We start from the raw sequence: 26955 nt of genomic DNA, 5'->3' as shown, positions 1-26955 counted from the left end.
ACTATTTCCTTTGCTGTGCAGAAGCCTTTTATCTTGATGAAATCCCGGTAGTTCATTTTTGCTTCTGTTTCCCTTGCCTTTAGAGATATGTCTAAGAAGTTGCTCCAGCTGAGGTCAGAGAGGTATGCTACGTGCATTCTCCTCTAGGGTTTTGATGGATTCCTATCTCACATTTAGGTCTTTCATCCATGTTGAATTCATGTTTGTGTATGGTGTGAGGAAATGGTCCAGTTTCATTTTTCTGCATGCATTTTCCAGTGACCCCAAAGCCATTTGTTGAAGAGACTGTCTTTTTTCCATTGAATATTCTTTCCTGCTTTGTCAAAGATTAGTTAACCATTGAGTTGTGAGCCCACTTCTGGATTTTCCATTCTGTTCCATTGAACTATGTGTCTGTTTTAGGAGCCAGAATGTATTATGCTAAGCAAAATAAGTCAGTCAGAGAAAGATAAATACCAAGCTATTTCACACATATATAGAATTTAAGAAACAAAACAGATGAACACATGGGAGGGGGGTGGGGAAGGGGAAAAAAGAGAGAGAGAGGGAAACAAACCATAAGAGATTCAACTCTTAAAGATAATGAATAAACTGACAGTTGCTGGAGAAACGTGGGTGGGGGATGAACTAGATGGGTGATGGGTATTAAGGAGGGCACTTGTCATAATGAGCACTGGGTGTTGTACGTAAGTGATGAATCACTGAATTCTACTCCTGAAACCAATATTGCACTTTATGATGACTCACTAAAATTTAAATAAAAATTTGAGAAGAAATAAAAATGTATTACTTAATTTCCACATATCTGTGAATTTTCCCGTATTCCAGTTCTATGCCATTATGGTCAGAAAAGATACTTTATATAACTTCAATCTTAAATTTGTAAGGCTTATTTTATGACTTAACATACGATCTATCCTGGAGGATGTTCTGTGGATGCATAAGGAGAACCTGTATTCTGCTGCCGTTGGATCGGATGTTCTGTGTCTGTTAGGTTTGTTTGGTCTCAAGTATAGTTCAAGTCCAGTGTTTTTGTGCTGATCTTCTGTCTGGATGATCCATCCATTGTTGAGAGCTGGGCAGAGAAGTCCCCTATGTTACTGTGTTGCCATCTCTCTCTTCACATCTGTTAATGTTTGGTTTATATATTTATTATATATTTATCCTATCTACCATAATTTTTTAAAAAGATTTTATTTATTTATTCATGAGAGACACAGAGAGAGGCAGAGACACAGGCAGAGGAAGAAGAAGGCTCCAGCAGGGAGCCTGATATGGGACTCGATCCTGGGACTCCAGGATCGTGCCCTGGACCAAAGGCAGGCGCTAAACCACTGAGCCACCCAGGGTTCCCTCTACCATAATTTTAAGTGAGTGATAAGTTTAAATAGCATTTGAAGAACTGTTTCACAATTAAACTTGTGATATGATCAGCACTGACTACCAGTACTATTGTGTTGACTACCAGTACTTTTATGGTCTTCTGCTTACATTCATACTTGAAGGAAATGGCAAATTTCAGTTCAAAGCTACTAACAAGGCCAGCAGAATTTTTTCCATCCAAGTTCACTCTGAACTCCTGGCCTAAGCCCAGGTTTTCCACCATGTTTGCTCCTATGTTAGGCTCAGTAAAGGAGATCCCAGGGCACCCACCCAATCTCAGGGTCCTACTCACTGTCATGTCCCACTCCAACCCTACCCTCATAGAATAGGGCATCAGTGTTCCTTCATTCACTAAGCAAACATTGAACACCAGTGGTGTTCTAGGCCCTGTGACAAATGGTGAGACCCAAAGTCAAATAAGATGAGGTCCCTGTGGGGTGCCTGGGTGGTCAGTCAGTTAAACATCTGCCTTCAGCTCAGGTCATGATCCCAGGATCCTGGGATTGAGCACCGTGTTGGGCTCCCTGCTCAGCTGGGAGTCTGCTTCTCTCTCTTCCTCTGCCCCTGTCCTCACTCATGCTCTCTCTCTCTCTCTCTCTCTCTCAAATAAATAAATAAAATTAAAAAAAAAAAAGTCCTTGCCTTCAAGCTGCTCATCGTCTACTAAAGGAAGAGTACAGAAGTACCTTCCCCAAATGCACAAGGTGACCAAGCACAGGCACACATCACCCTTCCTGGTAACCAAATAACACCCAATGGTGAGAAGGTCAGAGTGACTGCTGGCAGTACCACCATCCATCTATGACACACACCTTTGACAAGAAGTATGGCACCACATAGCACTCATCATGAAGGTTCCATACACTTCTTTCTCAGCACTCTTGCAAATTTGTCCCAAGGACATAATTCAGGACAAAGGACAGAGGGTGGAGGGCAGAGGTCCTTCCCCCTCTTCCTGGGGCGCTAGGTCTCACTCAGCTTAGCCCCCCTGTGCTGGCACATGCCAACACTCATGGAGGTCAACTCATGTTGGGCCACCATGTGGTTACAGTGGACAAGAAAGAGGAAGGTGGTATGAAGGACAGTCTGGGAGCTCTCCAATGATCAAGTTCCTGTTTTCTTTCCAGCCACTCAGATGTCAGGAGAGATGGACAAGCCGCTGATCAGCCGCCGGCTGGTGGACAGTGATGGGAGCCTCGCCGAGGCCCCCAGCGAGGCCCCCAAAGTCGGCGTCCTGGGCAGCGGGGACTTTGCCCGCTCCCTGGTCACACGCTTGCTGGGCTCTGGCTTTAGCGTGGTTGTGGGGAGCCGCAACCCCAAACGCACGGCTGGGCTGTTCCCCTCAGCTGCACAAGTGACCTTCCAGGCGGAGGCAGTGGACTCCCCTGATGTCATCTTCGTGGCCATGTTCCGGGAACATTACTCCTCCCTGTGCGGTCTCAGCGACCAGCTAGCTGGCAAGATCCTCGTGGACGTGAGCAACCCCACGGAGCAGGAGCATCTTCGGCGCCGCGAGTCCAACGCCGAGTACCTGGCTTCACTCTTCCCCACCTGCACGGTGGTCAAGGCCTTCAATGTCATCTCCGCCTGGACCCTGCAGTCCGGCCCTAGGGATGGGAACAGGCAGGTGGGTACCGGGGTGTTGGTGGGGGCAACCAGCGGCCGTCAAAACAATAAGTGGAAATGACTAACTTTTGTTGCGGGCCCTCGGTGTGCCAGGTTCGTCTCACGTCACTGCCGAGTTCCATTTCACAGAGTGGGAAACTGAGGCTCCCTGACGTTACCCACCTGACTCACACCAAGTCCCACAGCCTGTGTCATAGGACTCCTGTGTGTGGACAGGCAGGGACCAGTGTGTGAGGGCCCAGTGGCAGAGCTGACTTCCAGGTCAGCTTATCATATCGTCAGGTACAGGGAGCGGGGAGGACATCCCAGGCCATGGGGACAACCTGCACAGGTACAGAGGTGAGAAATGATGCTCCTGGACCTCAATCTCCTCACCTGAGAAATGGGGATGTACCCACCTGTGGACTTGAGGCAAGGCTGAAGGACTGTGTGCTTAAAGCCTAGCACGTAGTAGGTGCCCCGTCAGTGTCGGTGGACCAGACTGACCATAGCAGCGTGGGTGAGGCCACAGTGTCCAGAGATCTGAGGAGACTAATATGCCTGCGTGGAGCTCATGGTGGGAAGCAGCGGGCTGTGAGGCTGGGGCTGGCTTCTGTGTTGGCTGAGGGCCATAGGGGGCCAAGGGACACCATCGCAGAGGACACTTGTGGCCTGAGGGATGGAACTGCACCCACCACTGCATGTTCTGGGCCATATGCAAAGCCCAATTACTGAGTGACCCCCAGAGCAGACCACCATTCTCAAAGCATCTATTCTTGGGGCTCCTGGGAGCTGCCTAGGTGGGCTCATTGCTTGTGGTTGCCTATGGCAATGAACTGGACAAAACACTCCCTGTCGGGTGAGCCCCAGGTCCTCTCTTTGCATCACGGGCATGCTGGACCAGGGCCTGGGAGGCTGTAGCGGGCTGAGGGGAGAGCCTGCCTGGGAGTCAGAGCCACCTTCTGCTCTGGGGTTCCCTGGCCTCAGCTTCCTCCACCGCTTGGTGAGGGGTTTGGCCTAGCCACTGTCTGAGACCTTGCCCACCCCTGTGACCCCATCTGCTTCCCCCTACCTCCCCCCAGGTGCCCATCTGCAGTGACCATCCGGAAGCCAAGCGGGCCGTCTCGGAGATGGTACAGGCCATGGGCTTCATGCCCATGGACATGGGGTCCCTGGTCTCGGCCCGGGAGGTGGAGGCCATGCCCCTGCGCCTCCTCCCAGGCTGGAAGGTGCCTGCCCTCCTGGCCCTGGGGCTCTTCATCTTCTTCTATGTCTACAACTTCGTCCGGGACGTCCTGCAGCCCTACGTGCGCGATGGCAAGAGCAAGTTCTACAAGCTCCCCGTGTCCGTGGTCAACACGACGCTGCCGTGCGTGGCCTACGTGCTGCTGTCGCTGGTGTACCTGCCCGGGGTGCTGGCAGCCGCCCTGCAGCTGCACCGCGGCACCAAGTACCGCCGCTTCCCCGACTGGCTGGACCACTGGCTGCAGCACCGCAAGCAGATAGGCCTGCTCAGCTTCTTCTGCGCCGCCCTGCACGCGCTCTACAGCTTCTGTCTGCCCCTGGGCCGCGTGAGCCGCTACGAGGTGGTCAACCTCGCCATCAAACAGGTACGGCCTGTGGGTGCCACCCACCAGCTGCTCTCCAGGCGCCCGGGCCCGCCGCCACCCCGGATGCTGAGCACCAGTGACCCAGACGGGGAGATACGACGCACATGGGCACGGCCCGGGGTGGGAGCGGGGGTAGGGGGGACAAACCAAGCCAGCTGCGAGGTCCCGAGGGCTAAGGAGAAAAGCCAAGCAGCTCCTTGTGGTGGAATACGGTTTTTTGTTTTTTGGAGTTTTTTTAAGTTTTTTTTGTTTGTTTTTTTTTTTAATTTGAGAGAGAGACAGAGACAGCATGAAAGAGAGAGAGAGAGCACAAGCAGGGGGAGGGGCAGAGGGAGAAGCAGGCTTCCCGCTGAGCAGGGAGCCCAATGTGAGGCTGGATCCCAGGACCCCAGGATCATGACCCAAGCCAAAGGCAGACGCCCAACCAACGGAGCCACCCAGGTGCCCCTGGAATATGGTCAGGGGAGGCCTGGCTGAGGGGGTGATGGGTGGGCAGAGGCGGGAAAAGGTGAGAATGGCCTGTGGCAGCCAGCCCAGGGAGCGGCAAGGGCAGAGGCTCTGAGGCACATTCCAGGAGCCTCCAGGACCCCAGCGAGGGGTGGTGGACCAGGCCTGAGATGTTGAAGCCAGGCCAGGGAGGCCCTGAAGGCAGGGGAAGGGCTTTGGCCTTAGACTCTGAGTGAAACAGGGAGCCAGTGAAGGGTTTCAAGGAGGGGAGATGCTGTGCCTGCCCCTTCAGCTGGCTCGCTCTGGCTGCTGCGTGGATAACAGGCAGGAGGGGTCAAAGGCACGTACTGGGATGGGTTCCTCCAGAGGAACTCAAGACGAGAGGCCACAGGGGCCTGGAGTGAGGTGGGAGCCGCAGGGGGCAAGAGAGTATTGAAGGCATGTTTTGAAGCCAGAGGACACAGAATTTTGAAATAGACAGAGGGTATGCCAGGTAGTCAAGGATGACAGAAGCAGTCGCCCTCAGCCGAGGTGGGGAAGGCCCCAGAAGCAAGGTATTTTGGCAGGGGACTGGGGGGCGGCGTTAATTATTCATTCGTCTGGGAAACCCATGTGGTGTTCTTTTGCTACCAGGCTTCCTGGGCAATGGAGGGCCTACAGGCCAAGCCAGGTAGTAGCATAGGCAGACCAGCAGGCACCCGTACCCACAGAAAAGGGCTCCCCGATGCTCCCTTCTGGTTTACAAAGTTCACAGGGTCTGATCCTGATGCCCAGGCTCAGGTCTATAAGCAACGCTGCCTGTCTTTTCCCCCCCACATGCTTCATCCTACCTCCAGTCCCCAGGCAGGTACATGGGTCCTTTCCCCTGCAGGACAAGTCAGCCAAGAGTTTGGCCCAGGTGCCAGTGAGCCCCTCATTCCAGCCCAGGTGACCTCTGCAGTTTCTGTTCTTGCTTGGGAGGCTGGGCCCTCCGCAGGTGTACCCACCATGCAGCCATTCCCTCGGAAGCCAGGCCACCTCCCACAGCAGGACCTGGAGTCAAGGCTGGGCCGCTTCTAGGGAACCACGAACCAGGGCCCCTGCTTCCCTGCTGGCAGCTTCTCAAATGCCCTCGTCCTTCCCTCCCCACAGACACCTGGCATATTGTGTCTGTAGGCTTAGGCTTTTCTGAGAGAAAGGAAGAACCCCAGACTTCAGGCGGAGGACCAAGACGCCCACTGGAAATGAGAAGAAGGGAAAAATAATAGGCACAAACCCTTAAAAAGAACATGCTGTGTGCCAGGTACCATTCTAAGTGCTTCACATACTCCCCATGAATCCATCTCACCCTTATTCCTCTAAGGCACGTGCTATACCAGCCTTATTTTAAATATGAGAAAATTGAGGCACAGAGCAGTGAAGTAACTTGACCAAAGTCACACAGCCAGTGAGTGGCTGAGCTGGGAGTCTGATCCCGCCATTCTACTCCAGATCCATGCTCCTATCCTTATCGCTTTCTATAGGGAAAATGAATCCAAAGTAACAGCTGAGTACATGATCCCAGGACCCAGGTCATTCCTTCACTGAGCACCTGCTCTCTCAGTCTTGGGGCCCCAGAATGGAATAAGACAGTCTCATCTCCTGCTATAGCTGGTGTTGGGGTGGGAGTGGGGGTGGCGTGGAGGCCTGAAGGCCAGAGCCCTAAACTCTTATCCTCCACCATTCCTGATTAGAACAAGACCTTGACCTTGGACCAGTCCCAGCCCTTGGTTTGCCCTGAAGGCTCTCATGCAGAGGAGGCCTCTCCCACTGCTAATGTTTCTGATGCTCTTTGATGATATTTTCCTACTTCTAAAATGAGCCAGCCTGCTCAGCAGGAGGCTCTGCGTGGCTCCTCAGGGACTGGCACAATGTTTGCTGCCCAGAAGGTGGCAGATCTGGGTGGCAGGTGTTTTACACAGTGGGTGGAGAAGAAGGTAATGCCTCCTCCCCTCCCCAGAGCACAAGGCAAGCCCCTGCACCCTTCCTTCCCTCATCCACCCTCTGATCGCCATCCTCTGAATTCTCCAGCCAATGCCAAGGCTCTGCTTGATATTATGTTAACCCAGTTTCGCCACGATGCAAAATACTAGAGCGAGGAGGGGCTGGTGCAAGGTAATTTTGCCAAGTTCCTAAGCCCTTTGGGGCTGCAGGCTCCCCCACGCCCACCCCATGGAGGTTGCCAGGCAACCATCACTCCCATAGGACAGGATCACTTGGAGACAGTGAAGGCTTCTCATGCAAAAGGGGCTTTAACTTGTCCTGTAGAGTTCTGGAGGGTAGAGCCAGGGCTGAAGAAGTCTGTTGGGGAAGAGTGGTTAGAGAGAGGTGGGAGGGGGTGAGGGAGGCTAACACGGTGCAGGGCAGGCCAGGCCAACCCTACAGTGGTGTCTCCTACACCTGCAGGTGTTGGAGTAGATGCTGGATAGTCTGGGGGTCAGCCACGCCCTCAGGCCCCAAGACTGGGTGGCAGAGGCGTTCCTCATTCAGCGCTGTAACATCAGGCTCCTGCCTGATGACTTTTCCAGCCTGCCCTCTGGCCGTCCTCCTGTGGCCTCCAGGCAGGCAGGCAGGTGCCCACCACCCTAGCTGGCCTGCTGGGCCTTAGGGAGAAGGGACAGCACAGTTCCCCTCAATCCCGAGTCCACAGATTTGGACAGAGCTGCATCCCAGCCACAGAGGGAGTCTCTGAGACCGTGTGTATTGCCAGTAGTATCACCTACAATAACTACTATTTGTACAGCGCTTTCTGATTTGCTTGTCTGGCTGCCCAGAAATGCATCCCAAGATCAAAATCAAAGATCGAAATCAAAGAAAATGTTTAACCCACACCCTGTTTTCTTCTTCCCCTTGCCTCAACCCTCGCCCAGGCTGTTGGAGAGTCTAAAATTTGCATCTTACCCTGTCCCTGCTGAAGAGCGCCCAGTGATCCCCCACTGTCCTCAGGGTAATGGCAGACCCTTCCCGGAGCAGCTGCACTCTCTCCCCACTGCTCCTGTGACGCTCGAGTCCCATGTTGTCCTCTGAGTGGCCACAGCTCATTCCTCCTGGCCTGGACTCCCCACCCTGGGACACCCTGTCTAACATACTTGTATTTCTCTTTTATTTATTTTTACAGATTTTATTTATTTATTCATGAGAGATACACAGAGAGAGGCAAAGGGAGAAGCAGGCTTCATGCAGAGAGCCCAATGTGGGACTCGATCCCGGGACCCCAGGATCACACCCTGAGCCGAAGGCAGACGTTCAACCGCAGAAGCACCCAGGGGTCCCTGTATTTCTCTTTTAAAACCCTATCTCTGTGGGTCACCTGGGTGGCTCAGTCAGCTAAGCGTCTGCCTTCAGCTCAGGTCATGATCCCAGTGTCCTGGGATCAAGCCTGCTTTGGGCTCCCTGCTCTGCATGGGGAATCTCCTTCTTCCTTTCCCTCTGCCCCTTCCTCTGCTTGTGTGTGCACTCTGTCAAATAAATAAATAAAATCCTAAAAAACAAAAACTAAAAAAGCCCCTGCCTCTAAGCTCTCCTGCCTATCTCGCCCATTGCCCATACCCACCTCTGTAATCTGTTGTATTTTGTCCATGCTTCTGTGACGTTTATTGGGCATCACGTTGTAATCACTCCTGGACGGGCCTGTCTTCTGCCCCCACTCAGTTCCGTGACTGGTCCTTCCACCCCTTGAGGTCCATGGTTCCGGACACAGATTCCCAGTGCGTGTCCATGGAGCGGCTGTTAAGTTGGCCAACATGAAGCCAGTGGCAGGCATCTCCTAGGAGGAGTACATGTAGAGCTTAGGGCAAGAACTAGTCCAGCTTCCTAGCTGCCATTAAAAGCAACAGCGCCAACCATTTATTGTGCTAATCACCTACTGTGTGCCAGTCACATGCGACTTGTTTCACAAACATCCTTTTTCCCCCTGGGGTAACACAGCCAGAGAGGGGAGGTGGTGCTCTTAGCCAGAGAAGGGACTGCCCAGGGTCTCCTGACTGCCCCCTAGTGGCAGCATCAGCAGGAGCCCCGCCCTGAGCCTGAAGCCAGTCTCTACTAGGCAAGGCTGCCCCTCATCTGGGTGTCAGCCCCACCCTCTGAACACTCTTGGGACAAGGACAGGGGCCAATGATACAGCCTCACTGGTCCTCCGGCCCCTGGGTTCTTCACCATGTAGCCGGCCAACCCCAGGGAACGGAAATCCTACGTGTGAATGCCACTATTCCGGCTCCTGTTGGCGAGCGCTAGCCTGGTTCTCTTGGTGGCCACCTGGGTTAGCTGTGAACTTGGGAGAATTACCAGGGGAGTGAAGAGCTGTCGCATCGACATTCCAGGTAGCCGTGTGTGACGCAGGTCCCTGGGGAGCCCTGAGTACAGCACAGTGGTCCGGTCAGTGGGTTAAGAATCCCACGGGCTACTGCAGGCGGCCGGGCTGCAGATCCTCACCTGGGTCCGCGCCACCCATTGCTCCCCTGCCCACCTCACCCCGCCGCTTCCCAGAGTCATTGCAGAGTGGAAATATTGGAGGAAAAAAACAAGACATTTTGCAAGGAAGTATGGTATGTGTGTGTAATCATCCAGACTCTGACTTGTGACATTAACTGCCTGGTCTTACCGAAACACGGAGAGGAATGACTAATGAAGTCTCTCTGAAGAACAAACAATTTGCAGTGAGATGACTTACTTAGTGGCAGTTGTCAACACGGCGAAGGTGTGAGTAAGACTTGGAGCCACATTACGCAGAAGACCCCTCCACCCTCTGCAGGGCTGTGTTGGTCACAGCCTTCTGGCTAATGCAGACACATGCTTGGTACACAGGCCCAGTCATGCGACCTGAGACGTTACCTCTTCCAGCCCGCAGTGGGGAAACAGAGGCCCAGGGCCGGAGCTGCCCAGAGTCACATACACCCTACAGCCAGGATGAGAACTCAAGTCCCCAGGCTCCTGGTCCTTTTGTGGCTTAAGGACAGCGACGTGAGCCACCTGCCCTAAAAGAGAACTGGGGGGTCGTGTTTCTCAAATTGCAAGAAAAGCACCCAGTGGATGGCATTTTCTCAGTTTCTTTAAACTTTGTCTCATCAGCTTTTCAACAATTTTGCTCAGCCCACTAGATTCATTTTTAATAGTGGAGCTGGTAACTGGGCCTGGGTTATTTTTTTTTTAAGATTTTATTTATTTATTCATGAGAGACAGAGAGAGGCAGAGACATAGAGGGAGAAGCAGGCTCCCTGCTTCTGTGCGGGGAGCCTGATTTGGTACTTGGTGCCAGGACCCCGGGATCACGCTCTGAGCCAAAGGCAGACACTCAACCACTGAGCCACCCAGGGGCCCCCACCCCCCTTTTTTTCCCTGATGAAATAGTTTCTCAAAAACTTGTATGAGTCATTCTGTTTTGCAAAGACCTGCCTGCTAAAGCAGAGTCACATTTCCTAATAGAAAATACTGTTCCTTGATCTGCTGCTAGAATGAAAGTACCATGGTGTTTCTTCAGCGGACACTAACTTCCAGGAACTCTGCTACCTAGTCCAGTTGGCAGTGATGGTTCCAATGGAAGGACCTTAATAAAAGTTTCCTCGTGTGTGCACCATACAAAGGAGTATGGGCAGGGAGTGGGAGCCGAGAGGGCACGGAGTGGGGAGGCGGGGGCCAAGATCTCTGGGCTCACAGGGGCTCCCTGATGGTGTGTGCCTCGAGCTCATTGGGTTATCCCAGAGCTCTGTGAGGGCAGGTGCCCTTGCTCCCTGCAGCCTGGGGCACCGCACGCAGCAGGTGCTTCTTAAGTGCTCACAACTTGGTGATGGCTGTCAATCTCTGTTGCCTGGCAATGGCTGAGCCAAAACTATATTCCTCAGGCAGAAATAGGGAACTGCATGGGAAGATGGGAGCTGGTGGCTTTGGGTCAGCAAATGTTGAGGGGTTTAGTGTCTATGTGTGTCTTTTTGTGTCCTGAATGGAAGCCTATGGTTGGGGCAGCTTGGAGGACCAAGAAGGCAAAGTGTCCAGGATAAGACAGGCACATAGGGAGCCTGGTCACAGAGGCATGAGCCCATCTGGTTGAAGGGATTCCGAGCTAGGAGAGCTCTTCCCTCCTTTTGGGGATTTGGGGACCAGAAAACCATGTGATATGGTCATATTTGAAGGGTCTGTATGTCTTATTGACTTCTCTTACTCCTTTTTTTTTTTTTAAGATTTTATCCATTTATTTGAAAGAGAGATAGAGCGAGGACAAATGAGGGGGGCACCCCGTCCTCTCTGACTCCTTACTGTTAGCTCAGGGGACTGTGCTGGTTGACTGGCCCCAGAAGGATTTGAGAAAGCTGAGACCCAGACTGCCTGGGTCCCAATCCCAGCCCTGCCATCTACTACCTTGCGTGTGACCTTAGGAAAGTTACTTGATCCTCATGCCTCATTTCCCTCATCTGTGAAATGGGGATAATAGTGCACCCTACCTCACAGGGTTGTTGTGAGGATTAGATGAGCTGATGCCGGGCAGCCCCGGTGGCTCAGCGGTTTAGCGCCACCTTCAGCCCAGGGTGTGATCCTGGAGACCCGGGATCAGGTCCCACCTCGGGCTCCCTGCATGGAGCCTGCTTCTCCCTCTGCCTGTGTCTCTGCCTCTCTCTCTTTCTGTGTCTCTCGTGAATAAATAAAATCTTTAAAAAAAAAAAAAAAGATGAGCTGATGTCTAAAAAGCACTTAGAGACTTAGAGCAGGACTAGGTGCATGTCAAACGTGGTGGGAATGTTCACCATTGCGGTATTTCTCCAGGCCGAATATCTCCTCTCACTGATACCCCAGGGCCCCAACCTCGGCCACTGTGCCCATGGATTTTCTTCCATCCACTTCAGGTCTTGGCCAACAAGAGTCACCTGTGGATCGAGGAGGAAGTCTGGCGGATGGAGATATACCTGTCGCTGGGCGTGCTGGCCCTTGGCACGCTGTCCCTACTGGCTGTCACATCACTGCCGTCCATTGCAAACTCACTTAACTGGAGGGAATTCAGCTTCGTTCAGGTAAAGTACTTCTTCTACCTCTGCTGGTAAGACTCCGCTAGCTCAGTGTTGGCCCTGACTCTCATGTACAGCACCTTCCCCTCCATCAACCACCTTGGCTTACGTAATCTTTGCAGCAGGATGGCTCGGTCAGACGCTAGGGCCTTCTGGAGCCTTGAGAGCTCGGCCACACCTGATGAAGAGGCTGTGGGATAAGCTCGACCTCATGATGTCTAGGGAAGCCAGATGTAGATATGGGAAAAAAAATTAGACGATGGAACACTGAACCCTGGACTAAACATTCTCAGTGTCTATGGTTCTTGTGCTTCTCAGACAAAATTCCATGATGTGCAGTCACTGCATATCTCACTGGTCTAGCTGAGAGCCAGCGAGCCGGTGAGGGAGCCTCGCCGACCACTCAGCAACCTCATCTCAACTGGCTCTGTTGTGTCCCCTTTAACCTGTTGGTTCTTATGGGGCGAAGAGGAGGTAAGCATTAGGATCACCAGTTTATAGGGGATAAGACATGGCATGTCCCAAAGGACACCATGCCTATGAGATATTCAGAGAAAAGGAGGTCCGTAGTTGAATAAATCTGAGAAAAGATTTGCCTTCCCTAAGAGATTCACAATGCCCTCTGGCACATCAAAATTCTAGTAATGGGGCAGCCGGGTGGCTCAGTGGTTTGGTGCCTGCCTTCGGCCCAGGGTGCGATCCTGGGATTGAGTCCCACATCGGGCTCCCTGCATGGAGCCTGCTTCTCCCTCTGCCTGTGTCTCTGCCTCTCTCTCTCTCTGTGTCTCTCATGGATAAATAAATAAAATCTTTTAAAAAATTCTAGTAATGTCTACAACCAACCTGTTACCCAGACCTACTTGAGCATTAACACCCTACCTCTCCCCACTTTGTTGGGTTTGTTTTTTGTCTTGCAGATAACATTCCACCAAATACAGTTTAGGAAATGCTGTTAATGGCCCAGGGTTTTTTGTTTTTCAGGGGTTTTTTTTTGTAAAGATTTATTTATTTTAGAGGGGATGGGGAGGGGCAGAGGGCAGAGGGAGAGAGAATCTCAAGCAGGCTCCATGCTCAGCTTGGAGCTCTATCTCATGACCCTAAGATTATGACTTGAGCCAAAATCAAGAGTCAGATGCTTCATCAACTGAGCCACCCAGGTGCCCCAGGCACAGGGTCTTCACACATGTATTCATTCATTCAGTACGTGTTTTTTGCACACTTAAGGCATGCCCGGCATCATGTTAGGCCTCCGATGGGATAGGGAACAAAACAGGCATAGCCACATTTCAGTCACAAGGACATCTGAGACAGGCACATTTTTTTACATTGCTTTGGCATTTCCCACCGTTCTCCATACAGAGTACGCGGTCAGCCCCCAAATGTTGGCGGATTAACTCATCCCCTCCATGGATAGGTGCTGACTAATACTGGTTTCTGCATTGATACTGTATCAGGGCAGGGAACAGCTCTCATTTCCACCCCCAGTATCAACAAAAATCTGTCACATATCCTCCCTGTGTGGTGAGGACACAGTACGGGATTCACAGGGGGACGCCGAGGCGCCGCAGTGCTCTTATGTAATCCAAATTAATTGTCCCTGATTGGGGATGCTTACATACCCTAGAACAAAACACAGTTGTAGTTATTTGGGGTTTTTTGTTTTTTGCTATTTTGTTTTTTAAATATGTCTTGTTTCTGAATCTCAGTGGCTCTGCTCATCTCGGACCGTCTCGGGGGGAGTGCTCAGGGCTGACACACGCCAGCAGCAGAGGGGGAAAAACAGAATTTTATTTATCTGCCATTAATCCCCATGTGTCGCACACCCAAATCTCGGATTTTCCTCTTCCTGCTTGGAGTATCCTGGGGTGCATGGTTTATCCACAATTAAAACAGACTGCAGGCCGCTCCCCTAACCAGAAAGCTGCTCCATTAAGCAGCTGTAGATTACAAGCCCTGGCTCTGGCTGCCGGAGAAAGCCAGAGGATTTGATTTTGTTAGCGAAGGCTGACTGGAACCTCAGGAGCCACGCTTGACTTTACATATTGAAGAGCTGAAATGTAAATATGGAAGTCCCTCTCCCACTGCAAGAGCAGGGGGGTTGCAAGGCCAGGGGATGGGTAGAAAGGCAGGGTTTTACTTACAGAAGTCAAACGCCCACATTCTGTCCACGAAAACAAATGCTCTATCTCCCAAGGGTGCTAAAAGGGAGAAGGAACTGTCAGCGCCCAGAGCCCAGGTCCAGCTCTGCCTCCCCTGTCCCAGCTCTGGAATCGTGGGCAGGTGACGAACACCCCCTGAACCTCACTTTACACTCTTGTAAGATGGAGGTAATGCCTACAGAGGTGAGAGACGACAGGTGGAAGAAAGTAAAAAGCATTTTGCATTATTCTTAGCATATGTGGCCACATTTCCATTACTCCTAAGATACCAATCACCCATTTCTGAGCTCACAAGACACTGGGAGACTCCAACTTTGGGGATCAGAATGATCCAGGGTGGTGTTTCCAAACTATAGCCGATACCCACTGGTGGGTCGTGAAATCAATTTGGTGGATCATAACCAGCTTTTAAAAAAATGAAGTAGGATAGGATGTTACAAAAATTCAGAGTGCTTTGCATGTCCTAAGGATAGTTTTTGCAGTTATATTGATTCGGTAGTTATATTTACATATGTGGTATGTCCTGGGCAGTAATGAAAAGTATGTTTCTTCCTGCGAGCCACCATCACGAAGTTTGAAGTCACAGAGCTCTTTTGGAGAAACACAGATACCCAGACCCACCCCCGACCTGTGGACTCAGATGCCCGAGAAGTCTGTTTTTGTTGTGTGTGTGGTAACCGTTGGGGTGGCTGACACAGGGTGTGGAGTGAGCAGATCTGGGTTTCAGTCCCAAGACCGCCGCCGCCCCATGAGATAGTTTTCCTAGCCTGCTGGAGCACCAGTGTCCCCATTTATGTCCTGTGGTCCTCAGGGAGGTGTGAGCCGAGGGCATGTCAGACGCATCATACATGCACCTGATAGTAGCTGGATGATTTTTGAAGTTAGCACTGCCAGCAAGGAGCTACCCGGGCCCCACTTCCTCCCGCTGCCACACACAACCACGACAGGTCACCAGGGCTCAGCAGCTGGCCGGGGAGAGCTGCAGTTCTCCAGGGGCTTGGCCTGACTCCTGGGTCTGTGATGATTTCTGGAGCTGAAAGCCATCAAAACAGTGTGTTGACTCTATAGTGGTGACTTGTGTTTATCTTTATCCTTTTGTTCCTAAGGTGGTTTGCAAAGGTTTAAATTCTGGGTTTTGTGATTACGGCTTTGGTTTGGCCTTGGCTGTGCTAACTGCTCAAAGTAAGCCAGTTAAACATTGTTAGGTTGCAGAATAGCCAGGTCGGGGCCGCGCACCTGGACAGAGAAATTAGGGTTCTGCTCTAGCAACTCAGTTCTGCCTCAGAGTTAGAGGGACTTCCCGTGACCTTGGCCACTCCGGCCACCTGCCTGAAATAAGACACAGACCGGCTCTGACGGCAGCTTCATGAGCGATTGTCCACGGCCCCTCTACGCCACAGTAATTGAGCAGGAGCAAGAGCCACAGACAACCTGGCTGTTTCTTTTTTGCTAACAAGCTTACGTACAATATAAATGGCCTTCGTTTGGGGAGAGTGGGTGTGTGTTGGGGTGGGGATGGGATTTTCAAAACGTTCCCAAGGAGAAAGAGCTTGAGGAAATCAAACTCCCTGGAATCATCCAGGTGTCCCATTGGCACTGGAAAGTCCAAAGGCCCTTCATTACTGGCTGATGTTTGGCTGTCAGCCCTCTCTGTAAACCATTAACCTGGGACTGGGGCTTCCTGCCATCTGTCATCATGGAATTTGGGATGGCAAAAGGATGGGGATGCAGGAATGGGAGCAGCATCTCTGTGCCCTCCCAGGGCTCGTCCACATTCCTACCACAATCCAGCACTCCAAATTAGGGGCTGGGGATGGTGGGCCACGTGAGTCAAACACTGGAGCTCCAGGGCATGTCCCTGAGGGAAATGCTGAGGCCTCCTGGAGGCCACCAGGGCTGGATCTCTAGGCCTGGATGGGTTCTCATTGCTGCAGCATCTGGGGAAGCCCCACCATGCAGGTTGTGGGCCCTTTGAGGCCTCAGTGGATCTTTGTGGAAGGCACATATAAGATCAGGTCCATCCTAATCAAATAGCCTGGGCAGAGCGGCACATGCGGGCTTCTCACCGTGACCTCAACTTCAGACTTGGGTGATGAGAGTCTCCTAAATTTTTGTTCTTAGTCCTCACTGCATATTAGCATCGTCACTGAATTTCTAAAAGCTCATGATACCCGAGCCCCACCCCAAGCCAACCTCATCTGCATTTCTGGCCCAGGCTTGGGCATTTCATATTTTTCCTAAGCTCCCCATGATTTTACCATGTAGCCAGGTTTGCAAACCACAGTCTCAGACTTAGGGGTAAAACGCACTTCCCAGCCATCTGAGCAAAGCTGAGTATATCCACGTGAGGAAGGGGAAGCAAGGATTTGAGGCCAGGCAGCCAGTTGGGGAGCATCAGCATAGTTGTCCAGCTTGTTCAAAGATTGATTCCTGATGGTTGGTGCTGGGGACCTTTTCTTCCTCCCTCAATTTTTTTTTATTGTAGTAAAATAACACAAAATTTACTCTCTTAACCATTAAGTGTATGACTCAGTGATATTAAGCACATCCATACTGTTGTGCAACTGTCCCCACCTTCCATCTCCAGAGCTCTTTTTATCTTGCAACACTGACACCCTGTCCCCAGTAATCACTAACCCCCCACCGTCCCCTCCCCCAGCCCCTGACAAACACCATTCCACTTTCCGTGTCTGTGACCTGACTGCCTCATAGAAACGCGATCATACAGTATTTGTCTTTTTGTGCCTGGCTGATTTCATGTGCATAATGTTCTCAAGGTCCATCTGTGTCACACCATGTGTCAGAACTGCCTTCCTTTATAAAGCTGAGTAATAGTCTACTGTTTAGGAATATCCCATTTTGCTTATCCATTCTTCTGCCGGTGGACACTTGGGTTGCCTCCATGCTTTGGCTCCTGTGAATAATGCCACTGAGAATACGGGGTATACATGTATCTCTTCGGGACCCTGCTTTCCATTCTTTTGGGTGTATATCAGAAGCGGGTGGGCTGGAGTGCGTGGTAATTGTATTTTTATTTATTGAGGAACCTCCCCCCCAACCCATCTTCCCCAGCAGCTGTGCCCACCCAGTGTGCAAGGTTTCCGATTTCTCCACATCCTTTCAACACTTGTTTTCTGGGTTTTTCTGACAGCTAGCCATCCTAATGGGTGTGAGGGGACATCTCATTATGGTTTGGATCTGCATTTCCCCGATGACGAGTGATGTGGAGCTTCTCTTCATGTGTTTATTAGCCATCCGTAGGTCTTTTGGAGATAGTTCTATTTAAGTGCTTTGCCTATGTTTGAATTGAGGTGTTTGGTTTTCTGTTGCTGAGTTTGGGAGTCCTCTCTATAGTCTGGATATTAACCCCAAATATTTTCTCAGTGCTCAGACCTTTTTAATCCGTCTTCAATATCAATAGATCAGAACTTAGAAAAATTTGGGGTGGTTCAGAAGTTGCCAGGAGGTTTGGAGTTCTTGATAGATACATCTGCAAGTGACACAGATCTGGTTGTGACTCGCAGTCAGGGAGCCTTCCATTTGGGGGCTGATCATTTTAATATGGCATACCTGTGGGTAGTAGCACAGAACCAACCGTGGCTTTTCCCACCAGGCTGTGTTGACCCAGGAGGTTGTTAAAGATGAGATAAAAACATCTTTGAAGTTACTAAAAGCCAAGAAGAAAACAGTGGTGGCCAGGAATGATAGACACTGGGGATCTTTTGGCAACTAGTATTTTTTAGGGTTCAAAAATGCTATACTTGGCAACCTGTTTAGGAACATATAGAATATAGCCGTTAGAAAATGCTTTGTTTTTTCATAAAAGTATTGCAAGCAATTCTTCCAAACAATGTTCCTCCACATACTGAGGTTCACTGTCTTGGTGTCTGTACTAGAGTGGGTATAAGCAAGGTGTCCCCCACACTAGGGAGGAACTAGAATAAGGCCTGGTAGCAGAATCAGACCCACTTAGAACCATGCCTGAGGGGAGTACAAGCAAGACAGTGTCTCTCAACCCAGCCCCTGGATCGATGCTGACAAACGGGGCTGGAAGGAAATCCAGGAGGCCCAATTGTGGCTTCTCTGTGGAAAGCTCAAAACCACCCTATAGAGAGTACCCCGAGGTACCCTCATACTGCCACATTTCCATTGAACCCTTACAGTGTCTCCTTAGAGAAAATGCATATGTGTTCATGGCTTGATGAGTCACTGCTATTTTCATTCCTTATGTAAGAAACACAGGGCTCTCCTGCCCAAAATCTCAATGGTTCCTCAGTGCTTATGGAATGCAATCAGAACTGCCCAGTGCCTCTCCTCCATGCCTGCCACACAGCCCTGCTCCTTGGTACCCTGTGCTCTCCATCATCCCTACCTCGTCTAGGGGCGGCAGAATGCCCAGCCATACAGCACTTCCCTCACATCTCCCAGCTTTAACTTTGGGGACCACTGACTTCTCACTGAGGCTGATTTAGTGGCTTGCCCAGGGCCACAGTGTCATTCAAGACTCTAGCCCCCACAAGTGGACCCTAGAATGCCTCATTTGATGTCCACAAGAAACCTGACCTGCCAAAGATTCCGAGGCTAGAGCTACAGATCAGCACTTCCCAGCTATTTACATGCCACAGCTCCCAGAGAAAGTCAGGATTGTATAGCCCTTGGGATGACGAAGAGCTGCTCTTGGCTGGAGGTGGTGCATAAGAGCCACCCATGGCTCGAGGGCTGGGATGCTCCCCTTCCCTGTAAAATGGCCTAAACTGCTTCTGTTTGGGTTTGTGACTGTCCCGATCTCCACATAGTACCCATTCCCTTCCAGGTAAGAGAGTAACCTGGCGGGGTTTTCAGCTGAGGTGTTCATGAGTCAGGGTGTAGGTGGGAGGGGAAGGGCCAGCACCCACCAAGAGCATCTATGTGATGCTCTCAAGCCTCGGGCTTCACAGATAGTGTCAGGTCACTCAGCCCACATGCCCTTGGAGCCACCCTCACTACCGGTGCCAAATCCACATGCCAAGTACACTTGTTACTTTGTGTTTATGTGTAAGTCAGCTTAAAACCACTTTTTTATCTGGCCTCATCTTAGGCCAAATATTATTAGCAAAATTAGGGCTTTGGTATGCTGGCAGACACTCCTTACTCAAATATACATTAAAATATACACAGAACCAGTAAAATGTTTTTAAACTTTGAACTTCATTGCATCTGAAGTCCTCCGGCAGCCACCAGAGGCACGAATAATGCAGTGGGGCGGGGATGGGGGCAGCATTACTTTGTCAAGTCCTCATGATGCAGTCAGCCCTTACACACCTGCAGGGTAGAGACATTATTCTCATCTTTTCTGTAGGGGAAACTGAGGCTCCAAGAGTTTAGGTATGATGAAGATCCTGCAGAGAGGGAGTGACAGGACTGGGATTGGCACCCAGACTCTTGACTATCAAAGCAGCCCTCCTTCCTCCCCCTGGGCCAGGCAAGCAGATGAGCCACAGGTGGGATCCCTGTGTGTCACCAACCACCCCCACCACCACTGGCCATAACTCCATCTCTCCTTTCTTTCACAGTCCACGCTGGGCTTCGTAGCCCTGGTGCTGAGCACCCTGCATACACTCACCTACGGCTGGACCCGCGCCTTCGAAGACAGCCATTACAAGTTCTATCTGCCGCCTACCTTCACGCTCACGTTGCTGGTGCCCTGTGTCGTGATCCTTGCCAAAGGTCTGTTCCTGCTGCCCTGTTTCCGCCACAGGCTCTCCAAGATCCGGAGGGGCTGGGAGAAGGATGGTGCCATCAAGTTTACCCTGCCAATGGACCATGCCCTGGCCCAGAAGACGAGCCACGTGTGAGCTGCCTGCCTCTGGCCCCAGAAAGCAGACACAGGCAGGATAGCGCCCTGGGCCTGTCAGGGCCGCTTCTCTGGATCGCCTGGTACGGTGAAATTGTGCACAAACTGCTAGGTCTCTGGTCTGAACTCCCAGGACACCAATGTATGCAGTGATATTCCGAATGGCACACATGCGTGTGCGCTATATATGTTCACATATATTTCATATCTATAACAGGATTTGCATTTATACTTACTTAGTTAAAAAAGCTGAGTCCCTGAGATCTCAACTTGTAGATTTAAAAGCCAGTGCCAGATGTTAGGAGAACAGGAGCTCATGATAGTGGGATATCTGCCAAGACTGACATATACTCTCTGCACAGAAAAGGCAGTGAGAGGCTTGTCTCTTGGTGGATTTGATCCATTTGTGTCCTCACACCCTTTTTGCTGCTTTCCCAAAGCTTTCGCAGAGCCGGGGCTTTAAGGGGGGCAGATGAGAGCTCTGCCTGGAGCTGGATTCAGTGCACAGGGCGAAAGAGTGGCTAGTGAGCAGGGCAGAGGGGGTGGGTCTCCTCCCTCATTCACCTCCAGCCTAGCAGGAGGTCAGGCGGGAGCCAGGGCCCTTGGGGAGTGAGCCTGCTGCCTGTAGATGGGTGCTTTGCTAGGTAGAAGGGGGTAGGGGGTGTGGGCCAGGCTGATCTCCCCAACCCTCTCTGAGCCGGGGAGATTTTTTTTTCCCCTGAAAGCCAGAAGTCACCACAACGGCGGCACATTGATCTCTTGTGGGAGTGTGAAGTCACCTCCGCACAGGAGCCACTAATGAACCATCTTGAGAACAAGTGTAATTTCTTTCCTTCCTTTAAGTTGGTGATGACCGTTCTTTAAACCACTGTGCCTTCTCACCTTTCAGATCATTAGTTTGGATATCTCTTACAAAGGCCCAGAGCAGGCCCTTTGAAAGTCAGTTTGAGGGGGAGGGGAAAACAAGGCAGACTGGCGCTTAGCATCCCAGGGGTGCCTTCCCCAGGCCCTACCCAGGGCACTGAGGGACTGATGGTCTCCACCTAACTGGTCCTGTGCAAAAACACTGGGGACCTCGTCCAATGTCCTCTGCTCCTCCCGGGCAGAGAAACTGCCAGAAAACTGTACTGGCACCAAGCTCCCCCACTGCTCCAGGGAGACAGGGAGAACGTGGGCAACAGGCCCCAACAAGAATCACCAACCCCAGGTGGTCATACTTCAAAATAGTTGGGAGGGTCTTTTCTACCAAAGCTACAAACTTGAAGTGCTGCTACCCTAAAGCACAAGAGGCTGGACCACAGTCAGGGCCATAGGACATGTGTCCTCAAATCCCATGCCATCCCTTGCTTGTTCAGACTGAAACCGCTTTTATTTCCCCTGTGGAGAAACAGCTATTTTTGGCTGAGCCCCCCTGCCAGCTCTAGAACCAGGATGATCTGTCATGTCCACAGAAAAAGCACCTTTGGGTGCTTTACCCACTGGGGGTGAAGTCCCAGTGGAAGACACAAGTGAGGCTGACACTGTACTCTGCTCTGAATGGGGAGCACTGGTCACACTTGTTATGTCTTAGGTCTTCTGGGCCAGAGGGGATCTTAGGAATAGAGGGTTGAGCCAGCAAAGGCTGACAAGACTGTGCTACAAGGATGCCCCTGCTTCCCCCCAGGGAGGCTTCATGAGCTCATGTCTGTAGAGCACATTAGCGTCCTTTAGTAAGGAGGGGGGGAGAAAAAGAAAGCCAAGTGTAAGAATATCTCATTAGGCCAGTGAGTGATGGAGGGAAGGCAATGCAGGCAAAACTTTGCTTCCTGCAGATGTTTTCCATCTGCTGCTTCAAGGCTGAGCAGCAGAATCTTTTCTTCCAAATGGGACCTGATGGAGCGGCCACTGAGATCCTCAGAGAAGCTGGCTGAAAAAGGAGGTGGGCAAAGCACAGATCCTGGCATTTGCTTAATGAAATGAGGGCCCGTCAATTTCCTGCTGAATGGAAGCATGGAGAACAGGGGCAACTGAGATCCACCAGGTCTTCAACCCCAGTCCCAGTCAGTATTGGCTGCCTTCCTTCTCCAGCCCTCCCTGGGCCCAGGGAATTTCCTTATACCAAAGATGCTGACATACAGCAAAATCCATTATGCTCCCTCCCCTCCTCCCCACCTCCTGCTGCAGGTGCTCCCAGGGGAGGGAACTGGTGCAGCAGAGGACCTGGCCACCCACCAGCTGGACAATCAACTCATGAAAAGCAGGGTGGACTGTGTGCTTGGCCTTGATCTGGTGTTTGCTGCTCTTCCCTACCTCACCGGGCAGCTGGCAACAGCATCCCCATGAAAGCAAGTCACTCCCTTTCAGCCTGGTAAATTCTATGTGCCTCTGGGTACAAAAGTGCCTGAACCAACATGCTCCAGAAACCCTAAATGCCATGGTCTGAGGTTGATGTTCAAAATCAATGCCATTGAAACAGTTTGTGTATTTTGTGTTTACCTCGTAGAGCTTGTCAAAGAAGCAGCAAAAATAAACACCTAACCTGTGAATTTCAGGCTTTTATTTCTGTCCTGCTGATCACCTACCTGCCCACTCATTCATTCATTCATTGGCTCAATGAGCCTTCTGATTGACCTTTGCTCATCATCAGGCAATGTACAAGGTGAGCACAGGATGATCTGGGCTAGAGCTTACTTCCTAGGAAGGGCAGGCACGCAGACCCACAGCAATAGGCAGGGAAGGACAGACAAGATCCAGGTGATGATGTGGTGGTGGTGGTATGTATGTGTGTGTTGGGGGGGACTTGTTTGTGGTGTGAAAGGAGCACCCAAAGCCAGTAGAGTTGGGGAAAGGCTTCCTGGAGGGAGCAGTGTCTGCTGTGGTCAGAAGGCTACAGCTCAAAATGTAGGTGAGAGCACCTGCTTCTCAAACTAGAATGTACACAGGAGTCACATACGGATCTTGTTCACACACAGGCTCTTAAGTCCTGATCTAGGATGAGGCTGACCCTGTGCATTTCTAATAAACTCCCAAGTAACATGGATGGTGTTTGATCCTCAGACACTCTGAGTAACAAGGGCTTAGATATCTTCCTTTGTCCCTGCTGTGCTGCATTGCTGCTCTATTAACCTTCCCCAGGACATGGGTTCCCTGGCCATGCTGGAGAGATATGCCACTGCACGCTGCAGATGTGGCTGCAGCCCCTGTTCTCTGAAAGGCAGAACACCAACCTATTATGCAGTCAAGCTTTTCTACTAAAGCAAAACTGTCTTACTCTATAGGGGGAAAAAGAGAAAAAAGAAATCCATGTGCACAAAGTAGTCTAATACCTAAAAACCATTTCTTGGGAACAATAACCAAAAGGTGGCCTTGAGCCCATGAGAAGAGTTTTCCAAAGAAAGAACCATGGTCAGAAAACAACTTCACTTCAAATAATTTTCAACAGCAACAAAAAAATCTCATGCTTGGAGTTTTGTTTTTTTACTCTGTGTCCTCCCACACATAATGCTGAGAGAGTTAAGCTTTAAAAGAAATGATGAAAGAATGTCCATTATTAAGGTGGTTCACGCAAGAACTAAGGAACAACCAAAATAACTCATACAAGTTTAAGAGAAGATTTGTCACTTGGCTATTTGACAAGCTGAATCTTTTCCAAAAGCAATGACGTGGGCCCCTGGAAGCACAGAAGCTTGCTTCTACTGGGTCACTGCCCTGGTCTTTGTCAAAAGAGGAAGCCGGCAGCAGTAGAGCAGAAACTCTCAATCCCACCAGACCGGCATCAACTTATTCTAACATATTATTTGAAAACCCTTTCTACTAACCTAAAATTAAATTCAGAAATATAACCTACCTATGCTTTTTAAAATCAATATAAGGTCTTAATTGAAATATAAAGTAGAAATAATGTCTATAACACTAATAATAGTAATTATTACAAGTGATAATCTTACAGTAATTGGTTTTAGGAGAAATACAATGATACTCAACATTATCAACCAGGTATGACAAAAAATAGAAAATTCAGAAATGAAATATCATTGGAAACAAACCTAATTTGATGGATTTAATGGCCAATTGGAGAAAATTAGTGACTTTTAAAATGGAGCTGAAGAAATTACTCAGGATGCAAAAAAGAGAGAGAGAGAGAGAGAGATAAAAGACAAATGGACAGAAAATATAAAAGGAATGCTAAAAGAGATAGAGGTTAAAATGAAAAAGTCTAACGTACAAATAAGCAGAGCTCCAGAAAGAAAAAAATGGTAGAAAGGCAAATGTTAAAGAGATAAAGGGTGAGGATTTTTTAAAAGTAATAAAAGACTAGACTCTAAAAAGCAGAAAGCACAGTGCGTACCTCTGAGCAGGAAAGCATATCTGAAAACTGAAACCACACCTAGAAACATTAGGAAGCTCAAAAAGCAGCTGGAGAAAAATGACAGATTATTTACAATTGTGAAATTATAATAATAAACTTAATCAATGGAAATCAGAAAATAGTGATCTCATATCTTGAAAGTACAGAGAGGAAATAATTATCAATTTACAATTATAAATCTAGCAAAATTGATGTTAAGAAAGAAGGAAAAAAAGGACATTTCAGATATGCAAAAATTAGAGAGTTTACCAATAGTTCTTATCTAAAGAACTTTTAAAAAGTATACTTTGGATAGAAGGAAAAAATAATCCCAGGGGAGAGGCAAAAAACAAGAAGGAATAGTAAAAGAAATAGTGACCATGAAGGCAAATCTAAATAAGCCATGTCTATATAAAATAATAATAATGTCTACATATGTGAGTTTCTTCTAAAGGGTACCGAAAGACTGGACAACAATGACATGTAAGGTGACTGAGTAAATGAGTGAGTTAAAATGTTCTGAGACACTTGTATTTGTTCGGGGGTAGAAGAAATTATGGACTAATTAAGGTTTTGTTAAGTAAGTCTGGAAAAATGCTAAGGGTGACCACTAAAAACTAAAAATATAACATCCAAATCCTTAGGAGAGGAAAAAATGAAATAAAGCAAATAAACAAAAATGTCAATTCTTAAAAAGCAATAAAAGAGAGAAATAGCATAAAACAGCAGGAGACATTAAAAACAAAAGTAGAGGGCAGCCGGGTAGCTCAGCGGTTCAGCGCCGCCCTCAGCCCAGGGCCTGATCCTGGAGACCGGGGATTGAGTCCCATGTTGGGCTCCCTGCATGGAGCCTGCTTCTCCTTCTGCCTGTGTCTGCCTCTCTCTCTCTCTCTCTCTCTCTCTCTCTCTTTCCCTCTCATGAATAAATAAATAGAATCTTTAAATAAATAAAGAATAAAAAAATAAAAACAAAAGTAGATGTTAGAAAAAAATCCACATATATCAATAATCACAATAATATAAACAGATTAAATTCCTGAATTAAAAGACAGAGATTACCAGATTGGATTTTTCAATACAATTATTTACTATTTACAAGTGGCACACCTGAAAACTAAAGATAAAGCAATAGTAAAAAATGTGTTAGGCAAAAACAAACCAAATGAAAGTTGAGGTAGCTAGATTATTATACAAAGTATACTTTATGGCAAAAGACATTATTAAAGATAGAGTCACTATATATAATGATAAAGATTTAAATATTTTAAAATTGCATGCATTTAATAATGCAGCTTCAAAATACATAAAGCAAAAAAAATGACAAATTCATTGTTATACTGGGAAATCGCAACAAAAATTGTGTGTGGGTGTATGTGTGTCTATAACAACATAATCTTAAAATCATAAGGTATAAGGAAATTACATTTTTCTCAAGAAAACAGAATGAAAATATATTAGACCTGGGCAAATCTCAAAAAATTCAAAGAATAAATGTCATACAGATATATTTTCCAAACTTGGCACAAAAAAGTTAAAAATCAAGAATAAAAGGCTATATTTTAAATGCCCATACATTTTGAAATTTAAAATATAGATTTCCAAACCATTAATCAAAAAGAAAATTATAATGATTTTTTCCAAAATTTAAAATGGAATGGTAATCAAATATCTCCTTATCAAAAATTTGAGGATGCAGCAAAAATATTACTTAGAAGGAAACCAATAGTCTCAATTATTCACTAAGAATTTTTTTTTTAAGATTTTACTTATTTGGGATCCCTGGGTGGCGCAGCGGTTTGGCGCCTGCCTTTGGCCCAGGGCGCGATCCTGGAGACCCGGGATCGAATCCCACGTCGGGCTCCCCGTGCATGGAGCCTGCTTCTCCCTCTGCCTGTGTCTCTGCCTCATTCTCTCTCTCTCTCTGTGACTATCACAAATAAATAAAAAAAAAAAAAGATTTTACTTATTTAATGAGACACAGAGAGAGAGAGAGGCAGAGGGAGAAGCAGGCTCCATGCAGGGAACCTGACATGGGACGACATGGGACTCGATCCCGGATCTCCAGGATCACACCCCGGGCTGCAGGCGGCGCTAAACCGCTGCGCCACCGGGGCTACCCTATTCACTAAGAATGAATACACTAAGAATCGACCCAGTAAAAGTAAAAAGAAAGGCATACTAAATGGAGGATCAGAAATTGATGAAATAGGTCACTAGAAAGGACTGACCAAGTCAAAGCCTGGTTTTATGGTAAGACTAATCAAATTGATCAGTCTTTGATAAGTCTAGGCATGAGAAAAAGAAAGAAAAGACTCAGAAATAATCTTAGTATAAAAAGAAGACAAAACTACAGATGAAGCAAATTAAAAAGATAGTAAGAGAATACTACACATGAATTTATGTGATTAAATTGGACAACTTAGAATGGACAAAAATATAACTTACGAAAATGGATTCCAAAAAAGAAAGTCTGAATATTCCTAAGTTATTAAAAAAAAACTATCAGTAGTTTAAAATTTTTCCACCCCCACCCTCCAAAAAATTCCCCCAAAAAATCCAAGGCCCAGATGGTTTAGCAGAA

At 48.9% G+C, this 26955-nt stretch overlaps 1 protein-coding gene across 4 annotated transcripts in view; it reads left to right on the top strand.

Annotated features, from left to right (window-relative positions):
• STEAP3 (STEAP3 metalloreductase) overlaps nucleotides 1–22572 on the top strand; it is a 44645-nt gene extending 22073 nt beyond the window's left edge. For all 4 annotated transcript variants that reach the window (XM_025429505.3, XM_035702039.2, XM_049097203.1 and 1 more), the window contains 4 exons: nucleotides 2511–3010; nucleotides 4071–4598; nucleotides 11897–12061; nucleotides 19767–22572. In XM_025429505.3, the coding sequence (XP_025285290.1) occupies nucleotides 2519–3010; nucleotides 4071–4598; nucleotides 11897–12061; nucleotides 19767–20048 (1467 nt within the window). In that variant the 5' untranslated portion in view covers nucleotides 2511–2518 and the 3' untranslated portion in view covers nucleotides 20049–22572. The remainder of the gene's footprint in view (nucleotides 1–2510; nucleotides 3011–4070; nucleotides 4599–11896; nucleotides 12062–19766) is intronic.
• Nucleotides 22573–26955: the final 4383 nt, after the last annotated feature.

This window comes from Canis lupus, chromosome 19 (genome assembly GCF_003254725.2).
Source record: "Canis lupus dingo isolate Sandy chromosome 19, ASM325472v2, whole genome shotgun sequence".
In the NCBI taxonomy this organism is placed as follows: Eukaryota; Metazoa; Chordata; class Mammalia; order Carnivora; family Canidae; genus Canis; species Canis lupus.
The sequence above is the reverse complement of the archived record's forward strand: the minus strand, read 5'-3'. Positions and strand labels throughout refer to the sequence as shown.